The sequence below is a fragment of the Mesocricetus auratus genome, unplaced genomic scaffold (assembly GCF_017639785.1).
Source record: "Mesocricetus auratus isolate SY011 unplaced genomic scaffold, BCM_Maur_2.0 Super-Scaffold_100008, whole genome shotgun sequence".
Classification (NCBI taxonomy): Eukaryota; Metazoa; Chordata; class Mammalia; order Rodentia; family Cricetidae; genus Mesocricetus; species Mesocricetus auratus.
In genome coordinates this window covers 78,694,146-78,711,810 of record NW_024429192.1, presented here as the reverse complement: position 1 = coordinate 78,711,810, position 17,665 = coordinate 78,694,146, and the positions used below count along the sequence as shown (strand labels likewise).

Sequence of the window (17,665 nt, the reverse complement as noted above, 5' to 3'; positions counted from 1 at the left end):
TCTCCCCACACCCTTAAGACCTGTGGTGCCATGGTTCACACATCTCTCCATGGCCTCCAGTGTGTGTGGTGTTCCACATTGTGACCTAGGCAAACAGGGCTGAGTTTGTGTAACTGAGTCTTTCCTTCTTAGGTAGCAGAGCCTCGCTGCAGAGTGGAGGTAGGTAGCTGGCTCAGACCAAGAGACAGCACCAGTACTGCTGCCTGGTTCCGTTACACTGAGCCCTGTTCCTCTAAGTCCCAGCAAAGTGGCTGTTCTGACATGGCCTTTGGGTTGTTTGCGATTGTTCTGTGTGGGCAAGACCTTGGGTACCTACAAGGGGAATGTTGTTGCCCGATTCCAACCTTGGATTTGGAAATCATCCTGTAGGATTCCCGTGAACCCTATGTCAAGGACAGCTTATCCGAGTGATCCCAAACCCCTGGCCCCACCCTGCCTATGTGTACCCGTCACCTGAAAAGTTGTATTGCCATGTGTCTGTCTTTGTGATCTTGACTCTTAAGTAGCAGAGCGAATGCTGCTTTTCTAATTAAATTACCCACTTTGGAGCAGTGATTTAAGGCGCCTGTGAACCTCCCCACCTGAATTCAACGATTCAAGAGTCGATTTCACAGTCCTTGATTATTAAATTGGTCTATGAATAGTTTTCAATTGAACTGGAACTCAAAATAGCCTCTTTATATGTCTGTTTCCCATGAATATTAGTTCTCACTGTACATTTGGGGTTGTGACGCACCTAGGGTGCAGGTGGCGGCCGGTTGCTTCTCAGTGGGCCTAGAGGACAGCACGAGGTTTCCTGAGATTGTACGATTGCAGCCAACCCATGTCCTTGATGTCATATGGTTGGCTCTGTTTTCTGCGGTCATGTTGGTGGCCCAGAACGGTTCCCGGGGACACTTTGCAGGACCAGGGCCTCACAGGCCCCTGTTCAAGTTTCATACGTGTTTGACTTTTCGTTCACTTTCAAATTACACTTCAACTACTTAAATGATTTTACTAAGTTATAATTTACAAAACCCTATATTCACTCAGATGTGAAATAGACATATTTGCAGGGGTATCCCTGACAGAAGCAATATCTGCCACCCTTGTGAATTCAGGTTTTCTTGAAATGGTGTAATCAAAGCAAACAAAAATAATTGGATGCAGGAGTGCTCTGAGCTGCAGGTGTCTCTTTCAGGCCCCACCCCTGGCTTGCACATTTTCAAAGTAGCTGCAATGTTCTGGTCATGGTCACTTTGCACAAGTGTTACAGATGTCACCTGACAACAGACTCCTGATGCCCTGCTTATGTTTTAGGGGGAGTGTGTGTGTGTGTGTGTGTGTGTGTGTGTGTGTGTGTGTGTGTGTGTGTGTGTGTGTGTACACACGTGCATGCACCCACTTGTCTGGCTGTCTTTGCGTGGGTCCACATACATATGGCACATATGTGGAGTCTGGAGGATAACCTCTAATGTCAGTCCTCAGGTACTCTCCACCTTTGGCTTGAGACAGGGTCCTTCGTTGGCCTGAGATGATTAAACAGTCTAGAGGGTTGACCTGCAAGCTTACAGGATGTGTCTGCCTGTCTCCACCTCACATCTTTCTTAACATCGCTGGTCTTATAGATGTATAGATGTGTACCGCTACGTCCAGCTCATTGTGTGGGTGCTGGTCATCTAAACTCAGGTGCTCATGTTTGTGAAGCAAGTGTCTATCAATCAATTTACTGCCCCAGCCCCCAGGTTTCAATTTTTGAGAGTTTTTAGAGTTCCGTTTAGGAAGAGATCTCTGCTGTTGACAGCACACAGTGCTGTCGGTGCATCATACAACCTGCAGTGTGCCAACTTGGTTGGTGAAGTCGGCTGGTCTTTTCCCAACCACTCCTATCATCTCATCTGGTTTTCTCTGCTGTGGCCTTGTCCTTCCCTGGGTGTAGTCATAAGGATGGGTTGGAGCCCAGGGCACCTGTGAGGGCCACCATTTGGGTACTTGATCCTTGCCTTTGCTGTTCTGGGGATTGTCATGTCCTCTGAAGGAGGGTACACTTGGTGGCTGTGGGATTGGCGAGGTGGAGAGGCAGCAAAGGTACTTTCTGAGGGTCTTTGCCAAGATGCTTGAGGACAGCCTGGGAGTGACCAGCAGCCCTTAAAGGCCTCAGTCTCCAGAAACTTGGGCTGAGACAACCGACTAAAGAGGGCTGTTATGAGGACATAGGGGAGGCAGTGACCAAGCCAGGGAAGCCATAGGGATTAATAGGAAAGCATGTATTGTAAAGGGAATCCAGGCCTGGTGACACAAGCTGTAACACTGGTTTCTTAGAAGACTGAAGCAGGAGATTACAAACTCAAGTTCAGCTTTGGAAACTTAGTGAGATACTGTCTTAAAGTAAAACATAAAGAGCTGAGGGTATAGCTCAGTGGTAGAACACCACCTGGCTAGAATCCCCCAGTGAGGGGCTGGGGTGTGGCTCAGTGGTAGAGCACCTGCCTAGAATCCCCCAGTGAGAGGCTGAGAACATGGCTCAGTGACAAAGGTCTTGCTTAGTATGCTCGAGGCTCTGGCTTCAGTCCTCTATACTGGAAAAATACATGCATAGAGAAGGGGTAAATAGAGGAGGTCAGATACCATTGCCCGAGTACGTCCTGGCATCTATCTTCACAAGGCATGCCTAGCACCCAGAGTGAGGCAGGACTTTCTCCTTCAGAAAGTCTTCAGACCCAGTGCCTAGGGAGGGGGGGCTGTGCTCCGCACCCTCCCTGTGCTGCACATCTGTGCCGACTGTGACTCACATGGGAAGTGCTTGCGCTGGCAATTTAGCTCATTCAGAAGTGCAGTCCTGAAGTGCCTGTGGCTGACAATCTTTCCCATTGTGTGTGGAGTTGCACTTCCCTCCCCCTCGCACCATGTTCTGGGATCACCCTGGGTGTCTTTGAAATCCAGAACCTCCTGAAAGGCACTAAGTAGCTATTCAGGAGCTAGGAAACGACAACGAGGTATTTGCACGTGCAGCTCTATTTTAGGACAGCCCTGTGGGGTACACAGTGGGGGATGTGTCCCCCAGACCTGAGGGATGGTCATGTCGGTCCTCATGTCTCTCCCCTCCTGTCTTCCCTGCAGTGCTCGGGGTCTGGAGAAGGCCCAGCAGCAGCTCCAGGATGAGGTCCGGCAGGTCAGTGCGCAGCTGCTGGAGGAGAGGAAGAAGAGGGAGATACATGAGGCGCTGGCCCGAAGGCTCCAGAAGCGCATTGTGCTGCTGACCAAGGTACAGTTCTTCCAGTGTGGCCAGGTCCCACCACACCCATGCCTGGCCTTTTCTCTCTGGGTGCCCATCTTTATCCAGATCTCTGAGAAGCTGCATGTTTTTGTCTGTGGTCCATTCCTTATATCTCCTGCAAGTATCCCACATCCGCTGGACCACACACCAGGCACAGTGCTGGCCTTCCTCAGTGGCAGGCTGTAGTGGAACAGATCAGTTTGGCAGTGTGCTCTTAGTGGAGATTTGAGGAGTCTTTTGAATGGCACAAAGAATCATTCAAAAGAAGCAACTGAGTACAAGCGTAATCCTAGAATTTAGGAGACTGAGGCAGGAAGGAGTTGGTAAGTTGAAGGCCAACTTGGGCTCTGTACCTTGACCCTCTCAGAACAGCAAGATTAAAATTAGTCTCCAAGACTCCCTTTCCCTGTGTGTCCTGACCTGGTGCAGTGCCCCAGGGGCATGTCCCTATAAGCTGGCCTCCTTAGTAGCCAGCCTTCCTGTCCTTAGCTATCTGCACGAACAGGGAAGTTGAGTGGGCTATGTCCCGGCATGGCATGAGGATGGCCAGCTGATTCCAGCACAGTGAATGCTGTGGTTCCAGGCAGAGTGATGTGCTTTCCCTAGTGTCCTGACCTCACTCAGCCTTCTGGTCCAAAGGCTTTCTGATGCTTTACATGGAACATGGAGGTTTTTAAGTGTGAATGTGTTATTTAGAGCATCTAATGGACTCTGGGTTTTCAGAGCACAAGGGAGGACATGCTGGATCTGTCCTGGCTACATGAGACTAGGGAATCCAGCTTGCTGGGTGGAGGCCCACCCTCACCTTGATGGGGCACGGGCACGAGGCCTATGAAGTTGATGCACCCAGTAGATCCAGGGTGTGTGTGACCACCTCTGTGCTTGGTGGTGTCATTTGGAAACCTGACTCTTTGCTACTGGTATGTCTAGGTTAGGCCGCTGCTACAAAGTGAGCCGTTTTCCTACTTCCCACTGCAGTTTCACAGCTACCTGACAGTCCCGTGCCAATTCCCCCGTGTCTCAGAAAAAAGGAGATCTCGCATTTGTGTTGGCCTCAAACACTTCCTCCCAGGGCTGGGGATCGGCTGAGCCCTCTCTTCGGGTACAGAAAGAGAGGTGGCTAGAGTGTCCCAGCATTGTCCCTTGATTGAGAAGATGCTTCAGTGTGTTGGCATGGCTCCTCTTCTGGGCTTCAACATCATCCTTTCCGGCCTAGCGTCTGTCAGTGTGAAGCCCATGTGATGGGGATATGTGGTCACGGTCCTCAGGCTTGACGGTGCAGTGGGAAAGAGGCAGAGCACTCAGCCAGCCGCACACTCACCGACCGTGACAAAGACAAACACTCTGTGCACCCTGACATAGGAGGAGCTGTCGGAGGTGAGGCTTAAGCAAAGACCCAGAGGATTTACTGTTTACCAGAGCATGTGAGGAGAGCTGGCCCCATTTCCACAGAGCCATGGTTCAAGGAAGAAGGCTGTCATAGAGCCGTTGTTGGTGCCAACATGCAGATACATGGTGTCATGAGAAGACAGAACTGGCTGTGGGTAATCTCAAGAGAGTGAGGTCAGGGGATCTGCTTGATAGACTTCCTTAGTGGACGACTTGCTTGTGTCCTATGCCCCAGGATCGCCAAACCTGACTTCTCCTAGTAATCTCAGAATCATTGCCTAGACTCTGCAAGAGTCAGTTCAGAGGGATGGTCCTGAGTTCCTTAGTGCACTGTGGAGTTCCACACAGGCCTTGGGGCAATTGCCCTCTGAAACATCCTGCAAGCCCGGCAGTGATGTCCTTGCCCAGGGAGGCTCTGCAATGAAGGCCCAGTAGATGAAGCTGCCTATGAATTACCCATAGTGGAGACAGCACATACGTGTTCCCATGCTTCTAGCCTGCCTTGCCCATCCCAGCAAGATGAGAGAAGCTCCCAGTCTCTGGATTTTTTTTGAAGTTTGTCCATCTGTCACAGCCTTCTGATTCTGAGAGGCCACAGCTGTTTTGTCTGCTTTCTGGAGATGTCAGGGGTCTGATATGGGTTATCCATAGTATTCCCAGATGTGTACACCCACATGGTCCAGGTATTTTTGTGGGCTGGGTTCCATAGCATCTCCACATGTGTATGGTCATGTGGTTGGGACATTTTTTGTCAGTTGGGTTTATTCCAAAGCTGCTGTGGCCCATGCAGTGTCACAAGAACTGCTGTGAACGTGGTGGCTGTTTGGGCTTCATTTCAGGCTTGGGACTTAGGTGATAGTGAGGACTGCTGGCAATGGTGCTGATGCAGTGTGGCCTCTGTTGAGCTCTCATGGTGCCCTAACCAGATTCTGTGAGACTTGTGCCTGGTATCCTATGCGGGTGCCTCTGTCCTTGATGTTCCCACCACGTATTCCCATGTCAGGAAATTTCTGCTCTCTGAAAATGGAAAGCTGATGGCTTTCTGGTTCAAACTGGCCTCACCCTGACCCATGCTGCACTGCTGGACTCTGAGCGAGGGGGAAGGTGACTATTGATTACTCAACACTGACTAATTATCTATACCAGCTGTCCCTCAGAAATAGATTCAATGGATCGATACTCATTGCCTTCCTAACCCTCGGAGACAGGAGTTTGACTTGCTAGGTAGCCAGCATGATGAAACTATTTATTAGGCTAGTCTGGTGAGGCACCAGGGGCATTGTCACATGATTTCACAGGCATGGCATAATGTGTCCTGCTGGTACCTACCTCCTGAGATCTTGACCTGGCTATCTTGGACTCCATATTGGCTTACTTGTGGTGGGGAAGTATCCATTCTTCACTGTCCCAGTGGCAGCTGCTGTTAGGCCTCAGTCTCTAGGACTGCTCACCTTTGCCTGACCATGCCTCTGTGTACCCCCAGCCCACCCCACGATGGGAGGATGTGGGTTCTGTCCAGCCACCCGTCTGCATGGCCCTGGAACCGGCTATGGCGTTCTGCCTTGGCATCCCCTCTAAAGGACCTCTTTGCCTGCTTCACATTTCAGTCTACAGTGCTTGGCATGTGCAATTTTGTCTCGAGACCTTTATTAAGCGGCTCTAGTCTAAGGAGTTAATTGTTACTGATAGCTAAGAGTATAATTACCTTGGTAAAATATCATGACTATTTTAAGCAATTGAAAATTGGCTTCTGGCACTTGGTGAACACAAACCATTTTCCTATTTGAGGCACGCTATTTCCAGTGTGCACTAATATTCTACACATAGTTTCAGAATTATATTTATAGAATGTAAGCAAGATTTTTATTTTTTTAATGAAAGAAAGCCTTCTCCTTTTCCTGTTTGGTCCCCCAAAGCCCCCAGGGGAGCAGTCACTAGAAAACAGGCCTAGGAAGAGTTGGCTTGCTGGGCCTTTGGGGACCAGTCTCATCTTTGTTACATGGTAGCTGCAGAGGGCATTTAGTTGTCATGGTGATGTCCTGTCTTAGGACTCCTCAAATTGTTTTAATAGGCCTAGGTGTGTGTGTGTGTGTGTGTGTGTGTGTGTGTGTGTGTGTGTGTGTGTACGTACGTACACGTGTTTGAAAATCAGAAGACAACTTGTAGGAATTGGTTCTCTCCTCCCATGTAGGGTCAACACAGATTGTCAGTCTTGGCAGCAGAGTGCCCTAAACTTGTGAGCCCTTGTCTTTTGTGACAGGTTTTCTCATTTGCCTGGAACTTACCAAATAGCCTTGACTTGGTGGTGAGTCCAGGGGATCCTCTTGTCTCAGCCTCCCCAGCTCTAGGGTTACAAATATGAACCACTGCAACGACTTTTAAAATATGGATTCTTGGGTCCTGACTCTGGTCCTCCTGCTTGTGAAGTAAACACTTTACCCACCAGGCCATGTCCACAGCCCTGGACTTTACACTCCAGGTGGTGAATGTTTTGTGCCAGCTCTGCCTGTGGAGTTGTGAACAAGTTCCTGGAGTAAAGGAAGTGAGGGTTGTCTGTCCTTTGTGCTTCCTAGGAGGCTGAGCTGTTCCCTCCTGTGAGATGTCCTCTGAGGCAGGACTCTTCACAGACCTCAGGTTCCCATTGTCTCAAGGTCTCTGCTGTGGCAGGATCATGAACTGGCTGGCACTGTGACCTGAAGTACCACCCATGGCAGTGGAGCCAAGATGGCATCAACCCCCAGAGGCCAGGAGCAGACTTGTCCACAGTGCCTGCCACAATATAGTACTTCTATGAGCTACCAGCAGGCAGGAGGGATTCTGGTTGGCCCTGAGGCCTGGTGAGATCCCTTCACTCCTAACCTGCAGGGGTTGTGACTCGTTTCTCCTGTGTGTGGTATGGTATGATTTACAGACTGCTCCTGTGAAATCTGGAGTCCATAGGCAGTTGTGGGTTTCCTTGGCTGTGGAAGGATTATGGCAGGAAATGGGCACCATGATCAAGACTGTGGTGCCAAGGCAAAGGCTCATGCAATCCATCTTGCTGACTATTTGGTTTGGAGCAACTTGATTTTCTTCCTTCTGAAATGCTGTCACAAGGTCAGAGGCTGCACAGACGCCTATACTCACATACACAATAAAGGACACTGATGTCTGCTCACATCCTTGTTTATTATACATGTACTCAGCATTGCCAGTTTTCTACTTGGAAACCTCCCTCTCAGGTGCAGCATCTTCTTTGATCCAGCACTGGGCAGGACACTATGTGCAGATGAACCCCATGACAGCAGGAAGTCCCTGGGTTGCCAGACCCCATCCTACTCACCTGCACAGATGGTGTGGAATCAGGTGGGACTCCAGTGCCCCCTCTGCCCTGCCCTCATACCCTTTACTTTATGGCACATGCTTATAAAGGGCATTCTAGAGGCAGAGTAGCTGTGAGCTAGCTCAGGGGTTCCATGGGGGAGGAAACAACAATAACTCTATGAGGAGCTACTTTCCCAGCTTACCAGTGGAGGGGAATACTCAGCAAGGCTCAGTAGGGTTACTGTGTGTGGTCAGCATGCGTGTGTTCATTGTTCAGTTTCCCCATTGTGTGTTTTACTGGTCTACAGCGTCTCTGGCTTCTTTGCTTTTGTCACAGCATTATGCTTTGGAGGTCTGTCCTCATTGATAGAGATCATTCACTTGCCACTGCGATCATGGGCTGAATATACCTTGCTGTGCCCATCCGTTTTCATCTGGTGCACCTTTGACCTTTCCCAGTATGGCTGGTGCTGTGAAATCTTTTGGAACATGGCACTAGGTACTCGTGTCCATTGTGCCTTTGCTTGGCCATGCATGTTTTCTTCTCCCCAGCAAGTTTTGTGCTGAAGGCGCATGTGCACATTGCAGTGAGACAGGCTACTGTCTACCCCTGACGACCTTGTGCTCCTCTCACTCCCAGGGGACCCACCCCCTCCTGACTTTGAATGTGCCCAGATGTGGACTGCCATTAATGGAGACACAGGGCCCCTGCTTTTCATGTCTAACATCTGTTATCCTCAGTGAGATTTGTGTTGCTATTATGTGGATCTGAAGTTGCTAGATTTTTCCATTGCATGTCAGTATTCTGCTATGCGAATGAATTGCTACTTTTGTGCACATACCTGAACACAGCAAGTGCTATGACTGACAGCTCTGGCCTTGGGTGACCATGGGCTTCCTTGGGTTGGCAGATCACCTGCCACCCGAGTATCAGGTGAGGGTGCAGCTTGCATGCTGCCAGGAGCATGGGGCCATCCTCATCCTCTAGATTTACACCAGTGCTCCTGTTTTTTGGCCTCTCAACTTTCCCTAGGGATGAGCAGGAATTCTGGATTCTGGGTATGACCCCTTACTGGGAGATAGGACCCTCTTCACCTGTGGCATGCCTTTCCACTCTTGTCACTGCCTCCGTGTCTGCAGGTGAACAGACGTTTTTCATTTTAATTGCAGTCCAGTGTATCGATTTTCTCTTTCTGCTGGCACTCTGGGCGTCTTGATTAAGTATCTCTACCTACTGAAGTCAGGCAGATATTAAAGGGATCTCACAGCTTCCTCCAAGCAGTCTATGGTTTTACCTTTTATGCTTGCATCTGACAGGCATCTGGAATTGGGTTCAGACTGTGATATTAAACAGGTGCCCAGGCTTGTTCTGTCCTCCGTGATCTGCTGTTGTTGAATGGATCTGCGCATGGACGGAGCATCTTTTGGCCAGTCCAATAGGGGTGCTGTAGTAACTATACTGTCAGCTGCTTGTGTCTGTCTGCCAATGTCACCCTGTCTGAACGTCTACTTCAAGATAAGTGTTGATATCTGTCCATGGAATCTTCCAGGTCCATTGTTCTTTAACTGTGGTGGTCCAGGCCTGTGAGCCCAGCTACCTGCTCTAGATTAGTGTGAGCCACAGAGTGAGCCCAAGGTCAGTCTGAGCAAACTAGCAAGACCCCACTGCAAAATAAAACATGAAAAATTGCCTGATGGGGTAGTTAGGGAAATGACTAAAGAGGTCAAGTGTGAGGATTTGAGTGTGACCCTCAGAACCCATGTAAGAAGCTGGGTAAGTGGGCTGATGAGGGGACCCAATGGGAAAGATGCTTGTTGTCAAGCCTGATGACCTCAGTCCCTGGAGCTTATGTAAAGGTGAAGGTAAAAACTGACTCTATGAAGTTGTCATTTGACTAACACATGTTTATCATGGAGCCCCCCCCCCAAATAAATAAATAAAGTTGAAAAGGGCTGGAGGGATGACTCAGTCATTAAGAGTTTTTGCTGTTTTCCAGAGGACCCATCTTCACTGGGATGCTGGAACTAACTGCCTGTAATTCTAGCTCCAGAGGGCCCACCATTCTTTTCTGGCCTCCGGGGACGGACACACACACACACACACACACACACACACACACACACACACGCACGCACGCACGCACGCACGCACGCACGCACGCACGCACGCACGCACATGCAAACATTTTTTTCTTACATGGGCAGCCTCACACCCACAGATTGCTCAAGCAGAATGCTTGCCTAACATGCAGAAGGCCCTGACTCCCATCCCCGGGACAGACAAATAAACAGAGTGCTCCCACAGATCTTTAGGTCCTCTATACCTCCCTGTGTGCAACTGGTTACCACCCACAAAACACTGCTGGGATACGATTCAGACCGCAATGAGTTTATGAATCATTTTGGAGAGAAATCGTATCTTAGTGTTGTTTAGTTTTATAAGTGGCATTAACCATCCCTCATTTACTGAGATGGTCTTTAATTTTTCACAGCAAGTTTTATAGATTTTACACTAAAAATCTGACATGGCATTGGATTTTCCTCCCTGGCTATTTTTTACTCATGGTGTGTGTTCTTTTTGAAAGACTTATTTTTAGTTATGTTTTTGTACTGTGGGTGTACACATGTGAATGGGGGTGTCCGAGGGGGCTAGAGGTGTCAGATCTCCCAGAGCTGGAGTTACAGGCAGTTGTGAGCCTCTTGACACAAGTGCTGGGAAGTTAGCTCTGGTCCTCTCCAAGAGCAGGTAGTGCTCTCAACCCCCAACTCCTCTCTCCAGCCCCTTCTGGTGGGTTTTAATGGTGTCTTAAGAGACTTCAAGCTGGGCATTGGTGTCACACTCCTTTAATCCCAGCACTGGGGAGGCAGAGACAGGCGGATCTCTGTGAGTTAGAGGCCAGCCTGGTCTACAGAGTAAGTTCCAGGATAGCCTCCAAAGCCACAGAGAAACCCTGTCTCGAAAAACCAAAAAAAAAAAAAAAAAAAGACTCTGATTTTATTTATCTTCTGTCTGATGGATATAGTCAGGCCTGGGCGATGCCCCTTATAGGTGACTCTGCCAACCCTCAGAGCAGCCTGCAGAAGAGTATTCCAGGGGAGGAAGTGCCTGCATACCGCACAGCCTGAGGCTGAGGAGCACGCATACTCTGGGGTTGCTTTTGGTTGAGTGATCACAGGAAGTTGCGATGATAGGTGTCCCTTATGCCCATGACTGAGCTTTTCCTGCAGTGGTTCTGCTGCAGGGCGAGCATGGGTGGCTGACTGTGCCATCCTGTCACCTGTCTGTGCTTGCATTGCCCCATGACCTTCAGGATGTAGAGCTGTCTGTAACCCTGGTTCCCATCCTGCCTGAGGAGTCTGGTGTTCGAAGCCTCTTGTCAAAGCAGAATCATGTTTGTTGTTTTTACTTTTGTCAGTTAAGCTGGATCACATTAGAGCAGTTTTAGGCAGTATTGATAGTGTGTGTGTGTGTGTGTGTGTGTGTGTGTGTACGTACGTACATATGCATGTGCTGGCACATGTATGGCATGGCATGCTGCGCCCATGGAGGCCAGAGATAACCTTGTGAGTTCTCTCTTTCTGCCTTTATTGGGTCCTGGGCGTTTCACTCAGATCATCCCATTAAGCCACCTTGCCAGCTCCCGTTTTACGTTTCAAGTAGTGAGCAGCAAGCCAGGTGTCACTGGAACCTTTCCCCTTGCCTTTGTCTGCATGGCCTCCCAGATGCTGACTTTCAGGTTCTGGGTCACCCTCACTGTTGTGGTCATTATTCTAGAATGGAGACACCTTAGCAATGTGAGGGTCACTATAGGCATGCCATCTGTGAGGCGGGATGGTTGTAGGATTTCCACACTACAGGTGGCCCAGAGAGCTTTCTGCACCCTGGATATTGTGCCTGTGAGGTCATCTCTCCCTCCACTACTGCTTTGGATGTCTGGCAGCCTTGCCCTCCACAGCTGTGTCTTTCTGTGGGTCCTGTTGGATAGCATACAGTCCTGATAGACTGATAATACATCTTTGTGATTCCCCTATGTTTTTCATGGCTTGATCATTCATCTTTTTCACATTACTGATTCTTACCCCTCTGCCTGAATGGACCCCTGCCTGGATGTTCATCAGCTAGAGGACATCACAGTTGCCTGTGGGTTCTAGCAGTGGACTTTGTGTGGACATGGGTTGTGAGTACCCAGCAGTCCTTGGTGTGGCAGTGGTGTACTGAGTTGAGCACTTTTTGTGTGAGTGGGTACATGTAGAGGTCAAAGGGCAGCCTCTGATGTCTTCCTCAATTGCTCTTCACCTTGATTTTAGAGACAGGGTCTCCTATTACCCTGGAGCTTCCTGTATAAGCTAGGCTGGCTGGCCTCTGAGCCCCAGGGATCCTCCTCCCTCTACCTCCTTGACAGTGGGGTTACAGATGTACTGCCACACCCAGCTTTTATGTAGGTGCTGGGCATCAAACTCATGTCCTTGCTTGGGCAGCAAGCACTTTACTGATTGGTCTGTCTCCTCAACCCCCAGAGCAGTGTCTATCACTTAGAAATGTGACCTCATATTCTTCCACATTTTTCTTCACTAGGTTACTCAATTTAAAGTCATTGGTTACTATTGCAGAGCATGGTGGACTGCAGTTTGCCCAGCATTCATCTGCTGGTACATTTCAGTTGCCTCTGGGTTCTAGCAGATTTGAATACAGTTGGTTTAAAGGCGATGTGCTCCACAGCAGTTGCTGGCGTGGTGACACTACTCAGCTCTGAGTACATCTGCTGCCAGCCCCTTCTGCATGCAGCCACCCTTACCCCATGATGGTCTCCACATACAGGACTTCTTGTCCTCTTGTGAGCTCTCCTTGAGGCTGGGGCTAATGAAGAAACTGAGGTACAAAGACAGGTGAGGTGGGTAGGGATTTAGAGCAGCTCTACCCTGGTTGCCTGGTGCCACTTCCTTAAGAACAGATTCATGACCAACTGAATTTGTTCTATTTTGTTTGCGTAGCCCCCCACCAGCCCACGCGTGCGTGCGTGTGTGCGCGCGCACGCGTGTACGCGCGTGTGTGTACACGTGCATGTACGCGTGCGTGAGAGAGAGAGAGAGACAGGCAGAGACAAACAGATGAACAGACATGTTTGCAAGGATGCACTCAGGCCAAAGGAGGACATCAGTGCCCCCTTCCCCCTATTACCCTAATTCTTTGAGACATAATCCCACTGATTGAGCCCAGGGCTTGCTGAGTGTTTGGTTTTTGTTTGTTTGTTTGTTTTTGGTCCATTTTGCTAGACTGCAGTTCCCCTGTGCTCTTTCTGTCTGCATGCCCCCATGAGGCTATAGGCATGTGTAGCTATGCTTAACTTTTTAAATGTGTGCACAGAGGTTCAAACTCAGGTCTTCATGGTCCACAAGCAAACACTCTTAACCCTTGAGCCATCTCCTTGGCTCTCTGCTCTATTACTTACTCTTACTACTATGGCACCTCTCACCACTGCTGTCTCTGGTCTCATTCTGACCTAGTCGTGACTGGCAGTCCACTGCCTCCAAGGCAAGGGTCAGTGTTAGGTAGAGACTGGTGGGTGCTGGGCTTGTGCTGTTTGCTTAGCCATCTTCCAGCCAGTGGGCTGTTCTTTGGGCCTGGCTTGGAGCTCCAGCCGCTGAATGTTCACTACTGGCTCCATCTTCATCTTCTCACTGCCCCTGGCATGTGGGACTCCAGCCACAGAGAAGGGGATCTTCCTGCTCACTGTTTTCTCTGTGCAGAAGATTCTGGATCATGGGGAAGCTGCTGTTGTTTGTGAAATGGTGTTCCCCATAATTCTGCAAGCTCCTGAGTCTGCTGCAGAGCCATCCTCTGGCAGCCTCACAGGCTGTGGGACGGGTACCGCAGCTCTCTTTTTAGCTCAGCCAGCTGAGATTTAAGTGTGGCTTAGAGGCTTGGCAGTAACGGTGCTCTGTTCTCTTCTCATTGTGTCCCCTGCACAGTCTCAAGCCAGAATCTGTGTGGTGTGCTCTGCACAGTGGGGTTTGCTTCTATGCACCGGTGGCGAGGAAGTCCCTCATATAGGACTGAGTCTTGAACCATGGACCTTGAGCATGATTGATAAGGACCCTGCTACTGAGCACCATCCCTAGCCTTTGTAAAAACTCACTAAGTTGCCCAGACTGGCCTTGAGTTTGAGATCTTCCTGCTTTAGTCTCTTGAGTAGCTGGGACAGCAATCCTGTCCAATCAGGCATGTCTAGGAATTCTTCCTTATGACCACTGTTGAGACTGGGAGTCTTCTCTTCAGCCCTTGGCCCATAGGAGGGTCTGATCCGGCTGAGCAGGCATTTAGTTCTTGAAGGCCTCAGGATCCTTTTGAGCTTACAGCAGCTACCCACGTTGCAATCCGGACCTTTCTTCCTTCTTGGGAAGCTGCAGGGCCCTCCCTGCTGCCTTGGATGGGTTGTGGCACAGGTGTGCAGATAAGAACTTGACTCCTGTGGTTCCTCTGTGTTCCCTGGGAATAGACAAAGGGGAAGGCTTTTTCTGGGGTGTGTCTCCTAGTATGCCTCCCTTCTTTCTGCCCCCGGTACCTAACCTGTCTCCTGCTTGCTTCAAAGGGGAAAGAGACTCACCATGGCTCTGGGCCTTTCGGAACTGATCACTCTGGCATAGCTTGAACCCCCCCCCGTGTGTGTGTGTGTGTAAGTGTGTGTGTGTAAGTGTGTGTAAGTGTGGAGGTTAGAGGGTGACATGAGATGTCTTCCTCCATCACTCTACACTTCATTTACTGAGTCAGGGTTTCTTGCTGAACCCAGACTTTGTCCCTTCAGCTAATCCACGTAGCTGGCTTGCTCCAGGGGTCTGTCACTATGTCCTGAGTGCTGGGTTGCCATGACCACCTGGCTTTTCACGTGGGTGTGAAGGGTCTCAACTCTGTTCCTCCTTGCTGAGCCGCCATCTCAGCACTTCATCTAGTGACTTCAAAAGATGGAAATGTGCCAGGCAGTGGTGGCACATCCCTTTAATCCAAGCACTTAGGAGGCAGAGGCAGGCGGATCTCTGAGTTCGAGGCCAGCCTGGTCTACAGAGTGGGTTCCAGGACAGCCAGGACTATACAGAGAAACCCTGTTTGGGGGGCAGGGGAAGCAATGTGAGAGCTATTGTTGGAGATGGGTGCATACCCCCCCCACACACAGGGATGCTACACATGTACGCCGCACACCTGAGTGCTTCTCTTATTTGAAGAAAGACTGGAGTGCCAGTAGTGTCAGTGGCCAAGGGAACACTTCTCAGCATTCCTATATGCTCTCCCTTGCAGCTTGCTTGGATATTGGGTTGCAGCTGCTCTTAGGGTAGAACAATAGAGACTCTTTAGTACTTGGAATAAAAACATGCATGCATCAAGGGGTAAAACAAGTGGAGTGCTCATATCATTGGGGACAGACCTGTATCCTGCTGAGCTGGGAAGTCTCCTTTATCTAGGGTGGGGGCAGGGTCCTGGAACTAACTACAAGGGTGTATCTGAACCCCATTTCTCTGCTCAAGGTTTCTTGTGTGGCCAACTGACTCTGAGTAGGAACATGACAGTCACTGCTTTCTATCTGTGCATCCCTGGTTTTGATGCTCACCATCCCATCAGAGGCCATATGCTCCTGTGGTCACTTGTTCCTCCCCCTGTGTGGCTTTCTGTCTGCTGTAAGCACATATGCTGGGTAAGATGGGGCTGTACTCTTTCATCCCTGCCTCTCCAGGCTCTTTCACCTTCATGGCAGCTCTGGCTCTGTACCTGGGTAACAAGATGGTACCGGGTTTGTTTGTTTGTTTTCTTTCTTTTAAAAGGATTATTTACTTTAGAATTTTATGTGTATGGGTTTTTTGCCTGCATGCATGTATGTGCACCATGTGTGTGCACTGCTTACAGAGGCCAGAGAGCAATGTCAGGTCTCTTGGAACTGGTGTTACAGACAGTTGTGAGCTACCATGTGGTGGTGGGAATTAAACCTGGGCCCTCTTAACTGCTGAACTATCTGTCTATCCCCTGTTCCTGGTTTTCTGTACTCCGCACTGGAAGCATGATACAATGGGATGGTTCTGTCACAGATGAGATATCCAGCCAGGTCCAGGTTCAAGCTCACTGGCTTCTTACTTAAAAGTTTCCTCCAATTCTGCTGACATTGTCAATCAGTTTGGAGCAGTTGGTGGGATGTCCCCCAGCCTCAGCTCCTGCTGGGGTACTGCTCTGTGCAGTGTGATGGCTTTCTTTTCACAACCAGCAGAGTCTAGTCTGAGCTGTGGCATGCATGTTCAGGTGTTTGTGAATCGCCTGCTCCTGCCTTTCTGGATTCCATTTCTGGTGGTTTTTTTTTGTTGTTGTTATTGTTGTTTGTTTGGTTTTTGAGATAGTCTCATGTGATTCATGCTGCTCTCAAACTAGACCTTGATATTTTGATTCTCCTGCTCCTACCTCTCCAGTGCTAGGATTACAGGTGTGTGCCACTTCATTCAAATTGAACCCTGGGCTTCATGGACGCTGGGCAAACCCTCTGCTGAGCCATAGTTCCTGCCTTTCTGGGTTCCATTTTGTCAGTCAGGAAAGAGCACACTCATTTGCTCTGGAAGATACCATTTTCAAAGTCACTTGAAAGCTACCCTTGGCATAGACTTTTGCATTGTCCCCCTAGGTGTGCCACTGGAACTGGGTTGTGACAGGAAAAAAAAGTTTTCAGGGAGAAAAGCAATTTTAAGAAATAAAATGAGATCAAAACAAAATGCCTTTGTTCCCTCTCCAAGTTGCAGATGGATATTAAGATAGGGGCTCCTGGGTTGTGGGCAGGCGGGGCTTGCCTCTGGACACTGTAGCTGATCCATGAAAGCAAGGTGACCTTTGTAGAGGCCATTCTCTGCCTTTCTAGGACCCAGAGCTGCCCAGGGAAGATGGCCTTCCTGATCACCCTCTTGTTGTCCACCATGTACCTCAGGGCCTTTGCCTGTGCTTCCTTCCTCCCCTGGCATGGCCATCATCCTGCCCAGTGCTGGCTTCCCCTGCTCTCCTCTCCTCTTGTTTTTGACCCATCCAGGCCCTGTGGCGCAGCTGTTTGTAGCCAGTCAAAAGCTGGCAAATGTTAGGCTCCTTCATCTGATGGGCAAAGAAACTGAGGGCACAGGGGAGGCACCTGCACAAGGTCATGTGGCCTGGGAGATCTCCAACCTGGCAATGAAGATGGCAAGTCAAGCCTCACTGCCTGCTTCTACCATGGCCAGCATGCCTGAAAGGGCATAAAGGTGTTGTCCCTAGCCCCAAAGATATGTGGCCCTGTGCCTACCCTCCACAGGATTTCTGGGATCTGGCGACACTGGTACCAGGCAACAGCTACAGATGCTTTGGTTTCTGGTGGCACGGCTTAAAATTAACTATCTGGAAGGTGGTAGCAATTGTCTTTTCAGTTTCCCAACAGTGGAAGAAAGAGACTGTCAGTGATGGGCCAGAGAGGTGGGTGGTGGAGAATATAGTACCCGTCCCTGCCCTCTTTCATCCTTCTCTGTGGTTAGCTGACACATTGTGGGTAATGGTGATGGCCATGCAGGACCTGCTGTGGCTCCTGGTCTTGAAGATGATGCCCGAAGGTGTTGAGTCTGTGTGGTTAGTGTCTGTTTCCCTTATGCTGCTCTGCCACCTTTTAGTTTGTCCCTCCCCAAAGGGCATCCTCTAGGACACTGGTCCTTTCACCCCTCTTTAGAAAAGCT

At 49.7% G+C, this 17,665-nt stretch overlaps 1 protein-coding gene across 1 annotated transcript in view; it reads left to right on the top strand.

The window, feature by feature from the left end:
* Mad1l1 (mitotic arrest deficient 1 like 1) overlaps nucleotides 1–17,665 on the top strand; it is a 304,565-nt gene that overhangs the window by 120,106 nt on the left and 166,794 nt on the right. The window contains exon 11 of the mRNA XM_040751261.1: nucleotides 3,100–3,244. Coding sequence (XP_040607195.1) covers nucleotides 3,100–3,244 — 145 coding nt within the window. The remainder of the gene's footprint in view (nucleotides 1–3,099; nucleotides 3,245–17,665) is intronic.